The 14,562-nt window shown below is 41.0% G+C and overlaps 1 protein-coding gene across 2 annotated transcripts; it reads left to right on the plus strand.

Moving 5' to 3' along the window:
• The first annotated feature begins 606 nt into the window (after positions 1-606).
• LOC121864044 (clotting factor B-like) lies at positions 607-12,807 on the plus strand. Of its 2 annotated transcripts, XM_042362941.1 has the most exons (10): positions 614-708; positions 6,556-6,735; positions 7,095-7,268; positions 7,566-7,616; positions 7,733-8,199; positions 8,573-8,679; positions 9,183-9,354; positions 11,258-11,357; positions 11,585-11,754; positions 12,088-12,807. In XM_042362941.1, the coding sequence occupies exons 2-10, from the start codon at positions 6,657-6,659 to the stop codon at positions 12,250-12,252; spliced, it is 1,485 nt and encodes a 494-aa protein (XP_042218875.1). In that variant the 5' UTR covers positions 614-708; positions 6,556-6,656; the 3' UTR covers positions 12,253-12,807. The 2 variants fall into 2 exon arrangements, with proteins under 2 accessions (XP_042218876.1, XP_042218875.1); XM_042362942.1 differs by lacking the exon at positions 6,556-6,735 and having other exon boundaries at positions 607-708.
• Positions 12,808-14,562: the final 1,755 nt, after the last annotated feature.

Consider the following 14,562-nt stretch of genomic DNA (forward strand, 5'->3'; position numbering starts at 1 on the left):
TTAACATAACCTACTACTTAACCCAACCTAATTTAAACTAACCTCACCTAACCTAACCCAACCTAATCTAACATAACCTAACCTAACCTAACCTAATCCGAGTATTGTATATATTAACGAATATTCAAGAGTAAATATTATAATTGTGTTAGATTCGACTAAGTAAATATCTATGTATCATATATATATATATATTATAGTTTGTTATAATAATATGTGTAATAAAATAATGTATAGAGTCGTTCTGGTCATAGAGGTGGTCTGTATGAAAGGCCTAACTAGCTGGTTGTTGTTGTTGGGATGACAAGTTGGCTCGCTGTACAGTATATGGTGTTCGAAACATCGGATTGAATCATATTACTCATTAACTAAATTTCTATATTAATATGAACTGATATATCCTTAGATCTTGACTCTAGAATATTGTTTTTTATTTGTTGTATTTGTTTTAATATGTATTTGTGTATATTAATTACTGTGATGTTATTATTCCTAAAATTGGTGGTCAAGTTGAGGAAACGAATGTGTGTTTCTTTAAGGGGGTACCACCGGGGGAGTTGGTTTCAGGTCTCGTCAGGCGGTGTGGTTCAGTTCCAGTCTATAGCTCTAGTGTCACGCTACGGCACGGAACAAGACTGGCTTTAACCTCGTATCCCCGTCCAGTGATTGGAACTTTCTCGTTAAGGATTTCATCTATGGATCTACATTGTGAATATTTGTGAATCGAAATTGTATCATATGAAAAAATCAGAAGAGTTCGTTGGTGTACTTAGCCTTGATGCGGGGCCAGGGGAATAGTTGACAGCTGTGAATATTTGTGAGAAGTAGGGTAAGGTTACTGTATTTAGATTATGCCACACATCCACTTAGATCCACCCATCGATTCATCCACCTACCCACCCACTAGTTGGTTGGTTATTTCATTGGTTGATTATATGACCGTCAAGATCTTGGTAAATAGTTTTTCTCTGTTGAGTCGACCCGTGACATTCCTTTAAGCTTTCTCTTCTTTTAACTTCTCCGTAAGAATTCCTTCACTACCCGGTAATAATGAAGATAACGTTCATTGCTTGTTTGGCCCGTCATCTTTTTAGGTTATTACAGCCTTTGCATAATGTGTGTGTGTGGCGTAGCGCGAATGGCTGCCTCACCAACCACGCCAAACCCTTACGCTTGAAAGATAACATAAAAGATATATTAACTATTTTCTGGCGAGATATTAAACCTTGGGAGATAAAAACGTATTACCGAAATAGTTGGAAATATTCAAGTAATTAGTTTTTGGTGTGTTAGATCGTTAAATAGATGTGATGATAGATATAAATGTTGATAGTTATATTCGGTAATAGATTGATGTACGTTGATAGTTAACCACTGACACTCTCATTTTAACAAAGTTACTCCTACAAAATACACACGAGGAACCATTTTTTATAACTAAATAATAAAGAAAATGTTTCAATAAACGCACTAACTAATATATTTAACAATTTTAGTAATATTTATTATTTTTCTTTTAATTGGAAATAAGGGTGATGAATAACATCCTTTAAGATCTATAAAACGGGTCAATAGATAAGAGGTGAACGACCATGTTGCACCGAAAAATTCGTATTATGCTCAACTCGGTATTTATTACGAAAATAGTGTTTTATTAAGTTTTGTTCTCGTTTTAACGAATGAGAAAGAAGGGGTAAAGAGAAGGGGGTGGGGGGAAAAGGAACAACGGGGGTGATGGGGAGGATCAGCAGGAGGTTGATGGGGAAGGAAGAAAGGGGTGACAGGGAGGATTTTTTTTTAACCAACTGTATTGACGAAGCTTGAAGTACAGTTTGCCTATTCTGAGTAATTCAGTCAGGTCTTGACACTGAGGGTGGTATCACTTCTCATTGCCAAGCAGGACAGAGGTTCATACACAAAGGGGATAATAGTATAGTTCATTCATTAAAAGTATAGGTCCCCTTTATCACTGTTCACTGCCACACAGGACAGAGGTTCATACGTAATGGAGGTCATGTTCATTGTGCTATATTCTGTTTGAGGACTAATCAATATGGAGTAACAAATTAAGGATAGGCTGCAAGAATGTCCTGGAGGACGTCTAATTTGTAGTAATTACGAGGGTAAAGGGGTTCATGGGGAGAGGAGAAAGGGGTGGTGATGGGAATGGGAGAAGAAGGTTGCAAATATTGCAAGTAAGAAAAATATGTCGAGGCTCGTTTTGTATTCGTGTGTGTGTGTGTGTGTGTGTGTGTGACAGGATAGTCCAACCACCCGCCCGGCAGGGAGCGAGATAGAGACACAGGGATAGAGACAAAAAGAGAGATAAAAAGAGAGATGAGAAGTAACAAAGTGAACAAGCAAAGTAAAATAACACCGACAGATAGTTTAACAGGGCAGCGGAGGATGGCCGACACATTATTATCATCATTATCCCGGGAAATTCCCGTAGCGTGACGTGTCCAGGTGGGAGCACGTGTAGTGTAGCTCTCGTTTCTTATGATTCCTTTGTTATGAACATGTCCTTGGTATCTTCATTAAACTCATCATTATTTAGACTTTAGAGTTACGATTATTGTTTAGCATTTTGGGAGGAACTGTCAAGACTGAAAAGGTTTTAATACTTGTGGTAGCGGAGCACCTGTGGGCGTGCGTCATAAACAGTGAAGTAACAAGAACTGTGAAGTTTGGTTCACCTCCAGGTAAGTGTAAGGCCACGACACTGTTACCTTTGTTGTTGTGTGGCCACTATGACCAACCAATAACACCAAGGTGGGTGCAAAAGGCTAATGTCGCCAACACACAATATCAAAGCGAGTCAATATGGCCACTTAGGACAATAAAAAGAAACTGTACAATGCTGGAGTTTTTCATCATAATAATATTAATTAATGTTTAGTTGACCAAAGTTAGCCGACAAACCATCAGATGTTTAGCGTCATCATAGTGTCACCTGCCTGAGGCTTCCCGGTAGTGTCATTACAAAGTGGAACAGGAAAAGCTCTTCACACCTGGCTTCATTGTGACGTTGACTCGTATTGTGTAATAATAATAATAATAACAACACCTTGAGATTTATTAGAGTTGGTCATCGAGTGAAAGTTAGACTCGGGAGGCTTGTTAAATAAACATACAAGAAGTCAGAGAGGAACTATGAGTGTGTGTGTGTGTGTCAGCAAACGTCAGTATGTATACCTGTGTGTCTTCCACTATCACCTGGCTCCCTGTAGTTTAATAACAACACAGTAACGCTTGACGGCCCCGGTGATGGTGGTTTTACCTGCCGTCACCGAGACAGATAACAAAAAGGTCCAACACGGCGCCACAGGTACACCAATTATCGTAATGTGACCTAACACAACCTAACCTAACTTACATTTCTTTTTTCCATACAAATACTATCATTATACATATCACTTCACCCGGTGTCCCGTCTTCCTCTCTCTCCTTATATACTGTACGTGTTACTGAGGCTTTTTTTGGTCCTTCTCGAGTGCGTGTGGTGAAGATAATGAGCGTGAGTCATCCTTACCGCGTCAGGCAGCAGGGTGGTGGCCATAATGGAGCCTGCAGGATGGTGGCTATTATAGTTCCTGGAGCAGGGCCAGGAGAGAGCCGGAGGCGGGAGCATGGGAGAATCCGAGGTCATACAAGGACCGTCACTTCAGAGACCCATCACGAGAGAAACTTTTCCTACTTTCCAGGACGAGATCCAGTTTAGTCTCCCTCAACACGACCACTTCTTGGCCCCGGCTGGCTCATAATGCATGATTACATCATATAGGGCTTTACTACTTACTGTAAAACTGCGGTGGCCGAGTGTATACAGTGCTGAGAGTCGATGGTTCGATCCCGAGACATTCCCAGGTCATCCAGAGGTTGAGGACGGTCGAGTGCAGTGCCTGTTACGCTGCTTGCCTGTGTACCGAAGGTTGTTGGATACTACGGGACCAACACTCGTCCCTCATTCTATCACCTTTTCTCCCCCTTCCTATCCTCCTTCTCTTCCTCCTCTTTGTAACCAGTCAAAACTCGTATAGAAGATATAGGAAGAATTTATAGTTGTTGGAATGTAAGGTGAGGAAGATTTGGTAACGTGGCCGAATAGGTATTTAACCGTTAATATATTTTCAAAGGTGAAATTTTATAAACAATTCTCGGTACAGCTATTTATTATTCACTCATTGACAGACACATTAATAGATCATTATGTTTACGTTACTAGACAATGACTCGGACAAAAACATGAAGTGTATACACTTTCCACCATAAGTAACTCGCCCTAATGGATCGCTCTGACAATGGCTCACGTATCACCTGAGGAAGGCGCAGCTGCTGGGGAAGCTGAAGGTGCTGCTGGACTTTGTCTCCTATGGGAGACTCGGCTAGCTGGGGACTCGGTGCTGGGGAGGAAGTCTCCCTCTGGGGAGGAGGTGTCGGCCTGTTACAATAATAACCCGAATGCGAATGCTCAAGGAGGGAGCCGCAGGGCCCATATATTGGCGGTCACGAGCCGGAAGATGTCGTCACTAATCTGGGTGTGTCTGGCCAGGTGTACTGGCTGGAGGGTAGCTTCTTGAGTAACACGGTCATGTCGCCGGGTTAGCTAATAACGCGGCGGTGAGAACTATGTCACTGAGACCGTGACCTCTCTTGGGTCAGGTCTGGACAGCTGTGTTTGCCCAGGTGCGTGGTCATGTCGCCGGTCAGTAGTGCTCCCTAACTATTACCACCCGGGTGTGTCTTGCAGGTGAAGTTTCTTTAACACGGTCATAACGCCGGGCTAACTCAGGTACCTCTTACTCTCACTCTCACTGTAGGGTGTGTCAACTTGCGTGGGTGTGTCAACTTGCTCATCTACTTGCCGTTCTTTCTGTGCTGTAAGTTATGGTCTGATAAACAATCATTACATCCTCCTCCTCTTCTGTTACGTCCCCTGTCTCTTACCATTTTCCCTCCTACATCTTCTCTTCCCCTTCAACCCTCCTTTCATCTCCTCCTTTTATCTATTCTCTACCTCCTTCGCTCCCTTTATCCTCCTCCTCTATACTCTCCTCTCCTCACTATAAGTTATGTACACTAGTTAAGTCACAATGTTTCTAACATTACAAACACACCTGAGATTTTCATGAACTTTATCCTACCTTTTTTTTATCCCACAACACCTGAGCATCATTATGTTACCTGGTAGTTTATATTATCACCTGTGTTGTAAGTCTTCTCTATATTACTTATCAACTTAAGAGACTGTGTATCTATGTACACCTTGGATAATGGGTTAATATTATTGAGAGGAATATGGTGTTGGCAACTTACGTACAGCTAGTTATAAACGGTGAGAGGTCGTGTGAGTACTGATCAGTTGTGTTGTGGTGTGGGAAGAGCAAACAGGTGTGTGCGTGCGTGCGTGCGTGTTGTTGGTGGCTCTTGTTGTATTGGCCACTGTAGCCAACACACCAGGTCAGAAAACTTCACAGGCCACCAAATAGTTCCCTCATGGCACCAGAGTGAGTTTTCTGATCCACTGTGGCCATTCAATATATGGTGTCAGGATGAATAAACTTGGCCACAATGATTAACACATGGGGTCATGGAAAGTACACATGTGTAACAGTTCCTTGTGTGCGACTGAATGATATAATGTAAATGTTTATGCGTTGGTGTAGTTGTATTTCTATTTTTATGATGGTGTTTGTGTGTACATTTGTGCGCATCATAACGCTCTGCCTGTCTGTCTGTCTGCGTGTCTACAGGTACTTACTGTGTATGTACCCCACCGAGTGTTTCTGTGTATGTGGAAGCCTTTATAAGTATTAATGCGCGTCTGTTTGTCTGTATGCACGTACATGCGTGCACATTTTGGTGTATGTGTGTGTGGACCCGCGTGTGTACATGACCTTGCTATGAGACGGGAAAGTTCTTATAATATCCGAGCAGGATAGGATTCGGAACAACGGATTCAAGTTGGATAAGTTTAGGTTTAGGAGGGAGATAGGAAGGAACTGGTTTACAAATAGGGTGGTGGACGAGTGGAACAAGCTTAGCACCCTTGTAGTAAGTGCTGGAACGCTGGAAAGTTTCAAAGGGAGGCTGGATAGATTCATGGATGATAGAGAGTGGTAGTAACTCTAGACAGGAGCTGCCATGCATAGGCCAACCGGCCTATTGCAGACTCCTTATGTTCGTATAACAGGTTTAACTGGACACCTGGTCCCCTGGAACTCGTATTACGTATCACTGCAGCTGAATCTTGTGCTAACCTACCCACTTAATCTACGTATGTGTGTCTGTGTTAGTGTGTGCGAGTGTTCATATATATGTGTGTGTGTACGTACTTGTTAATGTTATGTAAATACTTTCACAAATCTTGCAACATCACGGCCCAGCTGACGTCCATACTGACGCATTAAAACGCTCATCATAACTTATTTTCATAGAGGAAGTTTGTGTCAGTTCCTTGTATTTTTTGTGTGGTAACGAGCATCTGTGTGTATATGATGTGTATAGTCTGGAAACAATAGGAAAATATATACTGTACACCTGTATGTTATTCAGAGAAATCAGATTATAGCAACTCCAGGAGCAACTCTTATAAGAGGACCCGATCCGGTTGAGGCCTCAGTTGGGTTGTGGATCCAGGTGTGTTAGGAGGGAACATGTGGGGCCATACGCAGGTGTCTCTGTTGTTGGTGGCTCTTGTTGTGTTGGCCACAGTGACCAGCACACCGGCTCAGAGTGAGTATACCTGTGTAACCTTCACCCAAACACATTACTGACTCCTCATATTGTTTTTGTTTCGTTTTTTGTTATTTTCTTAACATTTGAAGATTTCATCACAGCTCGGTGAGCTTTGGAACATGTGGTAGAAATATGTCGAGAGATGTGTGTAGTGTGAGGGCAACTACTAAACATTATGTATATATACTGTACGTACTAATATTTTTTTCACAATACAGAAAACTAAAATTCTAATTAGCTTCATTTCAACAAAATGTAAATAACACGTGTTGCAGGGGAGATGCATTATAGGGATTCATTATTTGTATATTTCTACCTTGCACGACTAACACAAATTTGTTCTTTCCCCTTAACAGTAATCTTCCCAGAGACTCCATCAGACTCGCTTTGCACAGCTCACACCGGAGACCCTGGACACTGTATCAACATCAAGGAATGTCCGCTTATACACGGGATCTACCATAACACTACACCAGTCCTGTGTGGCTTCAATGGCCGGTTTCCAATCGTCTGTTGCCCACATTCAAACGGTAAGTAACCACGACAAATTATTGTGTTCATGTGTGTTGTGTTATGTCTGTTGACACCAAAAGGAGAAGATGCAAAAATAGGGTAAGGAAGGAAAAATAGGGAGAGATAAAGGAAGGGAGAATAAGGAGTAAAACTAGTAATTTACTATCATTGTAAGTGAGTATTCAATGATGTTCTCATATCTAAGACTGCTATTGTCACTGTTGCACGAAGGGGATTTAAACACACCAGCAGGACTCACACATACACTGAAGGATGTGTTAGGACAGATACTAACGAAGGTGTGAATGTTTCAGGAGGCAACACAGCGCCCATCGTGGACATCTCTCCACCTGCTGTCAGCTTCCGTAAGTAACCAAAAAGTTCATCTTTGTTGTACTTATTACTTGTATTTATAATATTTGTTAAAAAAAGTAACACTACCGGCTGTAACATTGGGTTTACTAACTTACCGACATTACAGAATGTGGGACAAACCCCCGGAAAAGTTTTAACTTGTTAATCTCGAGTCCTGATGAGGAGTTCATCTTAAGGCCAGATGCTACCTCCAGTGATGTGGCTGCCAGTTTCATCCCCAATCGCCCCGAGGGGTCTGGCATCCCCAGTCGCCCTATGGGGTCTGGCATCCCCAGTCGCCCGGAGGAGTCTGGCATACCCAGTCACGCCGATGGGTCTTTCTTCCCCAAGCAACCTGAGGGACCTCGCCCTGGGATTCCGGAGTCAGCTTTCAAGGATCCGGCAGCACATGTGGCACGTGATCCTCCTCCTCCTCCAAGGCGTCCAAAAGCTGCTTTTAATGTTGAGTCTCTGGCTAAAGAAACCTTCCAACCTTCTCCTGGGGGAATCCTTGAAGATCTAGGGGACACTGTGCCCATAATTTTACAAGCGGTTGGTGGAATAATAGCCGAAAAGAACGCCTGGCCATGGATGGTGAGGAACTCTTTGATTTTCCTTATGAATATATTGACACAATATATAAACACACACATTACAACAGTTATTATAGGTAAGTTTGGCTGCTTCCCGATTCATTATCATCTTATATGGAGTTTCTTTGTCAGTAACTGAGTTTTTCACACTAGACTATGTGATGTAGGAATAAGTTAAAGTAATGGTAATAGCTGCAGGACACTGAAACATAAGGTGAATGTCACAGTGTATGTGATGTAAACACTGACGGTCGAGACGCTTCATGTTGTAGACAAAGAATAATTTTGTAGTTTATAATATTGTATGCTTGTAATCATAAAGGCACACATGAGTGCACACATACAATTTAATAGACAATTGTGGATGTCTACAGGCGCTGATAGGGGACAACGATAAACAAGGCTTCGTCACTTGGTTCTGTGCAGGAGCGCTCATCAACGAGCAGTGGGTCCTCACAGCTTCCCACTGTTTCTTGTTCAGGTAAGTGTTGGATGACAAATCTTTACATAAATTTATAATGCAAGGTCAGGTGTAACAGGTGTGTGGTTGGTGTCAGACAAAACAGCAACAGTGGCAGGAGGAAGTTGACAATTTACTCTGGTGTAGCTGTCTAGACTGTTGTGGCGGCTAGTGGGGAACGTTGGGCTGGTGGACGCTCGAAGTGGCTCATGTTTATGGGGAGTAAGTTAAGGCTCTCGGAGATGAACATCCACCTTACTATAGTGTAGTAGTAACCTCAGAGGCTGTTAGATGATCTCTCAGACGTGAGACAAAACTGTCATGTTGAACTTTAATACAGGATTATGATAGTGGTCAAGTAATGATGTTTGACTCCATTGACTGGTGAATAACTTTGATTTAACTCCTACAATAACAAAGACATAGCCTAAAATCTTACTAATGATATAATTTGTAGCTACAAACCCCTCTTTTTCCTAAGGAAAGATGGAATTCATAAAACTAATAAAGGTCCATCTTGACAGGGCTGCTCAAGTGGTGCGTCTGGGTGAACATGACTACAATGATAACGGAGACGGCGCCGCTCACGAGGACTTCAAGGTAGAAGGTGACCCCATCTTCTACCCAGAGTTCAAACCCCCAGAGGCCTACCATGACCTGGCTCTCCTTAAACTGGATCGAAGAGTAAAATTAAAGGCAAGTTAATCTCTCTCTCTCTCTCTCTCTCTCATATGCCCTTGGTTAAATGTCAATGGTGTAGCTGTGTTTATTCTGTATCCTCACACCACCAGGAAGCTGTTGATAGGGAGGCTCTACTATAAATAAGAGATTTGTCACCAACAGTAAGGAATGCCGCCACCTCCTCTTGATACCAAAACTTTATTGATTATTTTGACTGTGTAAAAACAATGTGACCGAATGAGATTGCCCAGGTCTTAAATGGTTATACCTGGGTATTCTTTTTCCATGATCCTGTAAATTTAAACTAAAGAGATAATTGATAAGTGAAAATAGGGCCACATCTCTCTGAGAGGTAAAGTGGCTTAAAGCGTATATTGTAAGGCATTTTAAGATGCACGGAATATCTAACACGTTAGCTTTCCCGGACTGTCATTAAAAATTTTGACATTGTACCACGTCCTGGTAATAACTGTTGTACAACACAGTCTTCGGAAAACAATAAAATTAGGTGAACTGTTAATTGGATACAATATGGAAAGAAATGGTGAAGAAAATATATATAAAATTATGGGAAAGACATAAAAGGAAAAAATCCATCAGTCAACAATAATTATGAATAACACAAAAAATCGGGCCCGTTGTGAAGGTCATTTCTCCCAGACATCTTCTCTAGTGGCAAAGTTCGCATATTTGTGTAAGAAATACAACAAATTTCAGGTTCACTTAAGTCTTAATTTACGCACTTACAAAGTAATGATATTAATGTTTCACTCGTCTTTGAGTAATTATCAATGTTTTTACACCAAAGTCACCAACGATTAATGAAATCGGACAGCGCCCACTTAAAAAGGGTTTCAATTAGGAGCGATCCTTTTCAATTCTTTCACGCCATACGCTTTGCTTTAGGTCCTATCCAATATACTACCGTTCGGCATATAAATTATTTTTGTTATTGTATTGCAGTTTTTATTACCTTACATGCCTCCAACTTTTCAATAGTAATAAAAATATTACATAAGCGGCCATGATCCGCGTATTTTCAGTGGAGGAATCGCTGATTGGTTGTCAGTTGTTTGGACCACTTAAGGCTAACGCCTGACCGAGGTGTTTGCTTTTCCCTTTGAGTGTGTCATGTGCACGAGTAAAAAGCAGCGTCTGCCCATACAGAATAGCTAACTTTTTAGTTAATCCGTGCATCTGAAACGCCTTACAATAAACGCCCTAAAGCTCCTGTATATCACAATGAAAATTAAAACTTAAGGGTCGATAACATAGGTTGTGAGTTGTGTTATAATATTTTGATCTCATCTGTTATGGTTATTTTGATAAAGTTATCAGGTAACGAATTATATTACCATAAACTCTTAATGTCTCCATCTCGTTGGGGTTATGTTACAAGGGACTTTCAATCGCCTCTTCATAACTCGATAAATACAGAAGGTAAACATAACCACTTTGACCAGATCTAAATGTTGAGCCAAAAGTAAAACAATTTGGGGGATAAAATTACATCGTCAGACAATGAGTTGTCAAATACCATGAACCATAGTAGTATTTCATTCTGACATTGATGAGGTAATTGTCATGAAGGCTGAGAGTCTGGTTGGGGGAGGAAGTCAGGTCAAGGTTGGTTGGGGGAGAAGGTCAGGTCTAGGTCAGCTGTGGTGTCAGTTACTAGAGCTGCTCATACATGGTTTGTCTTATGGCTGTGGCATGAATCATTTGAAGAAAAAATCTGGGTGAATCAGGTGGAAGAGATAAAAATAATCCTCTGAATAGAACCCTGTTAAATAAGTCGCATGTCAAATAGGTCACAGTTCTAATAGGTCACAGTTCTATCAGGTCTCCGTCATAATGGGTGACCTCAGTTCCTCTTTTTAAACGAAGAAATCTACATGGATTCTTGTTGTTGTTTCAGCCATTCATCAACCCGGTGTGTCTACCGTGGGGGCAGGAGAGCATCAATGACCAGACTGGCAAGAAGGTCACTCTCACTGGCTGGGGTGACACTCAGTTTGGTCAGTTCCTTCACTTTACTAACGAGAGATCAACACAAAATTCACGTTTTTCTCATTCACAACTTCCATATTACCTTCTTGGTATTTTATGACTACAATTTTTTTTTCACATCTTATACCACATTGTAGTTAAAAGCATTCATCATTTTTGCATTAGTATTATTGTTACCTGTATTATTATTATTACTATTTTTATTAATATTATTAATAAGTCTTCTTTTTCTTAGGTGGAAAACCAAGCTCGGTGCTGCAGGAGGTGGAGGTAACAATATTCCCATTCTCAGACTGTGACAAAAGCTACTCTACTTTGTTGGGTTACACCAGGCAGTGGCCCAGAGGCATCGGGAAGGAGACCGTGTGTGCTGGAGACCGAGCGGGAGGAAGAGACGCCTGCCAGGTAACAAACATTATAGTGTATTAATGAGGTGTTGCAGGTGTTGTCCTTCCATAAAGGAGTTACATAAGTGAATTGTCAAGTAATTTGTTTCTTTTATATATTTTTCTTCTTTGTGTGTGACTGACAGTGGACGAGGATGTTTAGTTATAATTCATTTATTATGTTAACTATATTAATTAAGTGTTGGTGTTAGTGGCGGACAGAGCTAGAGGTTCACCAGGTAGTAATTGTGTCATCACCTGAAGCAGCAGATTGTTGGTGTATTAATGTTTGTTTACTACAGTGTGTTTATATTGTTCATTAATTAACAATGTTGTGTTTTGTGGTCATCAGGGTGACTCTGGTGGTCCCTTGGTGTTAAGGAACTCGGCTGGGCAATACACCATGGCAGGTGTCGTGTCTCGCGGGTACGGCTGTGGGCACAAGGACTTCCCCGGCCTGTACGCCAACATCCATGAGGAGCAGTACCTCGCCTGGGTCAAGAAGGTCGCCTTCTAAGAACACCTTCCTCCTTCACAAGACTTTCTGACCAAATCTGGAATCCAATTTTCATCATATAAATACTTAAAAAAAAATTCGTCACCTTCAATTGTTAAATTTCTTCAGTGTAGTCAACAGGTGTGACCCAAACCCCAATTATGATTTAAAGAAAAGATAAATATTTTGTAAGATAATTATAAGATAGTTGACACATTAGGTCACTACACAAACTAGTGTGACCATTATTATATGACTGTTATTAAAGGTTTGAGTCACAAGCATAGTTGACATCAACAAGGTTAATGGTACATAACTTATGGGTGAAGTGTGTCACTGTCCAGAAAACATCTTTCACCACACCCATTAATGAATAAATTATGTGTTCACCTTGACCTTGTTATAATATGAATAACAAACAAGTTCAATATCAAGTTATGAAGTTCTTACTCTGAAATTTTACTGACAACTGAAATGTATCATTGTTAGTCCAATAAATTATTACACATGATAATTGTTATAGGATCCATTAAGTTCTTTTATGCTATCATTTTAGAATAAATATTGATCACCTGACACAAGTTAAATGATTGTCCTTCTGCCTTTAAGCATGACAGAACTTCAACAACTAATAAGATGATCTTAGTATAACAAGAAAAGACATTTTATGTTAAGATAATATTAAGGAAACGGGGGGGGGGTACTGTACCACCACCTGGGAAGATATTCTGTATAGTTTATTAGTGATATTATTATTATTATTAAAATTATATCGTCGTCCCCCCGGGCCCTGATGTGGGTCATACCCGGGTATGCTAATCACACTAAATTAAAGTTTCATTTTGTTGAAAGAAAAACTGCCAGGTGTAGGAAAGTGTTTGTATTTGTTAAGTTAGGCCAAGTTTGGTTAGGTTAGGCTACGCTAGGTTTGGTTAGGTTAGGTTAAGTTAGATTATTTTATTTTGGCTTAGGCTATGTTACATTATGGAAAGTTATGTTTAGTTAGGATGCAATAAAATTTCACATCTTGTGTTTCAGGATTCGAACCCAGAGCACCATGATGGGTCTAAATGCTACATTACTTTAGCTTCTCACTAATAGTTCACGGTTCCCTGCACTATGGACCTTGAGAGTTAGGGTAGCCTGCCACACTTGTGTTCTCGAGGATAAGCTGCCTGATTGCCTACTGTGATAGCCTAGGTTCGAATCCTGGCACCGAGAGGTGATTTTTTTTTTACTTTACGTTAGATTAGGTTAAGGTAAGTTAGGAATGACAGGTGATGTCAAGTGAGGTTGTGGTTGAAGGGAGATTAGGGATGTGGTTGAGTCAGGATTAAGGATGTGGGTGAGGAAGGATTTAGGATGTAGAAGAAGGATTAAGGATGTGGTAGAGGAAGGATTAAGGATGTGGTAGAGGAAGGATTAAGGATGTGGTAGAGGAAGGATTAAGGATGTGGGTGAGGAAGGATCAAGGATGTGGGTGAGGAAGGATTTAGAATGTGGGTGAGGAAGGATTAAGGATGTCGGTGAGGAAGGATTAAGGATGTGGGTGAGGAAGGATTTAGAATGTGGGTGAGGAAGGATTAAGGATGTCGGTGAGGAAGGATTAAGGATGTGGTAGAGGAAGGATTAAGGATGTGGGTGAGGAAGGATTAAGGATGTGGTAGAGGAAGGATTAAGGATGTGGTAGAGGAAGGATTAAGGATGTGGGTGAGGAAGGATCAAGGATGTGGTTGAAGGATTAAGGATGTGGTTGAGGAAGGATTAAGAATGTGGGTGAGGAAGGATTTAGGATAGAAGAAGGATTAAGGATGTGGGTGAGGAAGGATTAAGGATGTGGTTGAAGGATTAAGGATGTGGGTGAGGAAGGATCAAGGATGTGGTTGAAGGATTTAGTATGTGGTTGAAGGATTAAGGATGTGGGTGAGGAAGGATTAAGGATGTGGTTGATTAAGGATGTGGTTGAGGAAGGATTAAGGATGTGGCTGAGGAAGGATTAAGGATGTGGTTGAGGAAGGATTAAGGATGTGGGTGAGGAAGATGTAAAGTCCCTGCCGACAGACAAGAACTTTTCACATCCATCTAATTTGAGAGAATTAGTCCCTTTTGGGTTTAACTAATTACTACAGGAAGTTTATACAGTATTAAACTTCTCTAAACTGACCTTAACACTGAACAACTTTACTACCTGGTTGACGTAACTCTCTCCAAAAAATATCTTTACGATTTTCTTTGACACAACATGACACAACGGAGGAAGGATTTTGACAACCCTAGAGACAACGGGAGTCCCAGGTTTTATTATGGAGTTTATCGGACCCCACCGCATGT

Source organism: Homarus americanus, unplaced genomic scaffold, assembly GCF_018991925.1.
Source record: "Homarus americanus isolate GMGI-L3 unplaced genomic scaffold, GMGI_Hamer_2.0 scaffold14720, whole genome shotgun sequence".
NCBI classification, from domain to species: Eukaryota; Metazoa; Arthropoda; class Malacostraca; order Decapoda; family Nephropidae; genus Homarus; species Homarus americanus.

Bases quoted from the DNA above. Each gene is read 5' to 3' on its own strand.
- LOC121864044 (XM_042362941.1), top strand. From the start codon at position 6,657: ATGTGGGGCCATACGCAGGTGTCTCTGTTGTTGGTGGCTCTTGTTGTG. The intron at 8,200-8,572 runs GTGAGGAACTCT...GGATGTCTACAG, and splicing joins AGAACGCCTGGCCATGGATG to GCGCTGATAGGGGACAACGA. The intron at 9,355-11,257 runs GCAAGTTAATCT...TTGTTGTTTCAG, and splicing joins ATCGAAGAGTAAAATTAAAG to CCATTCATCAACCCGGTGTG.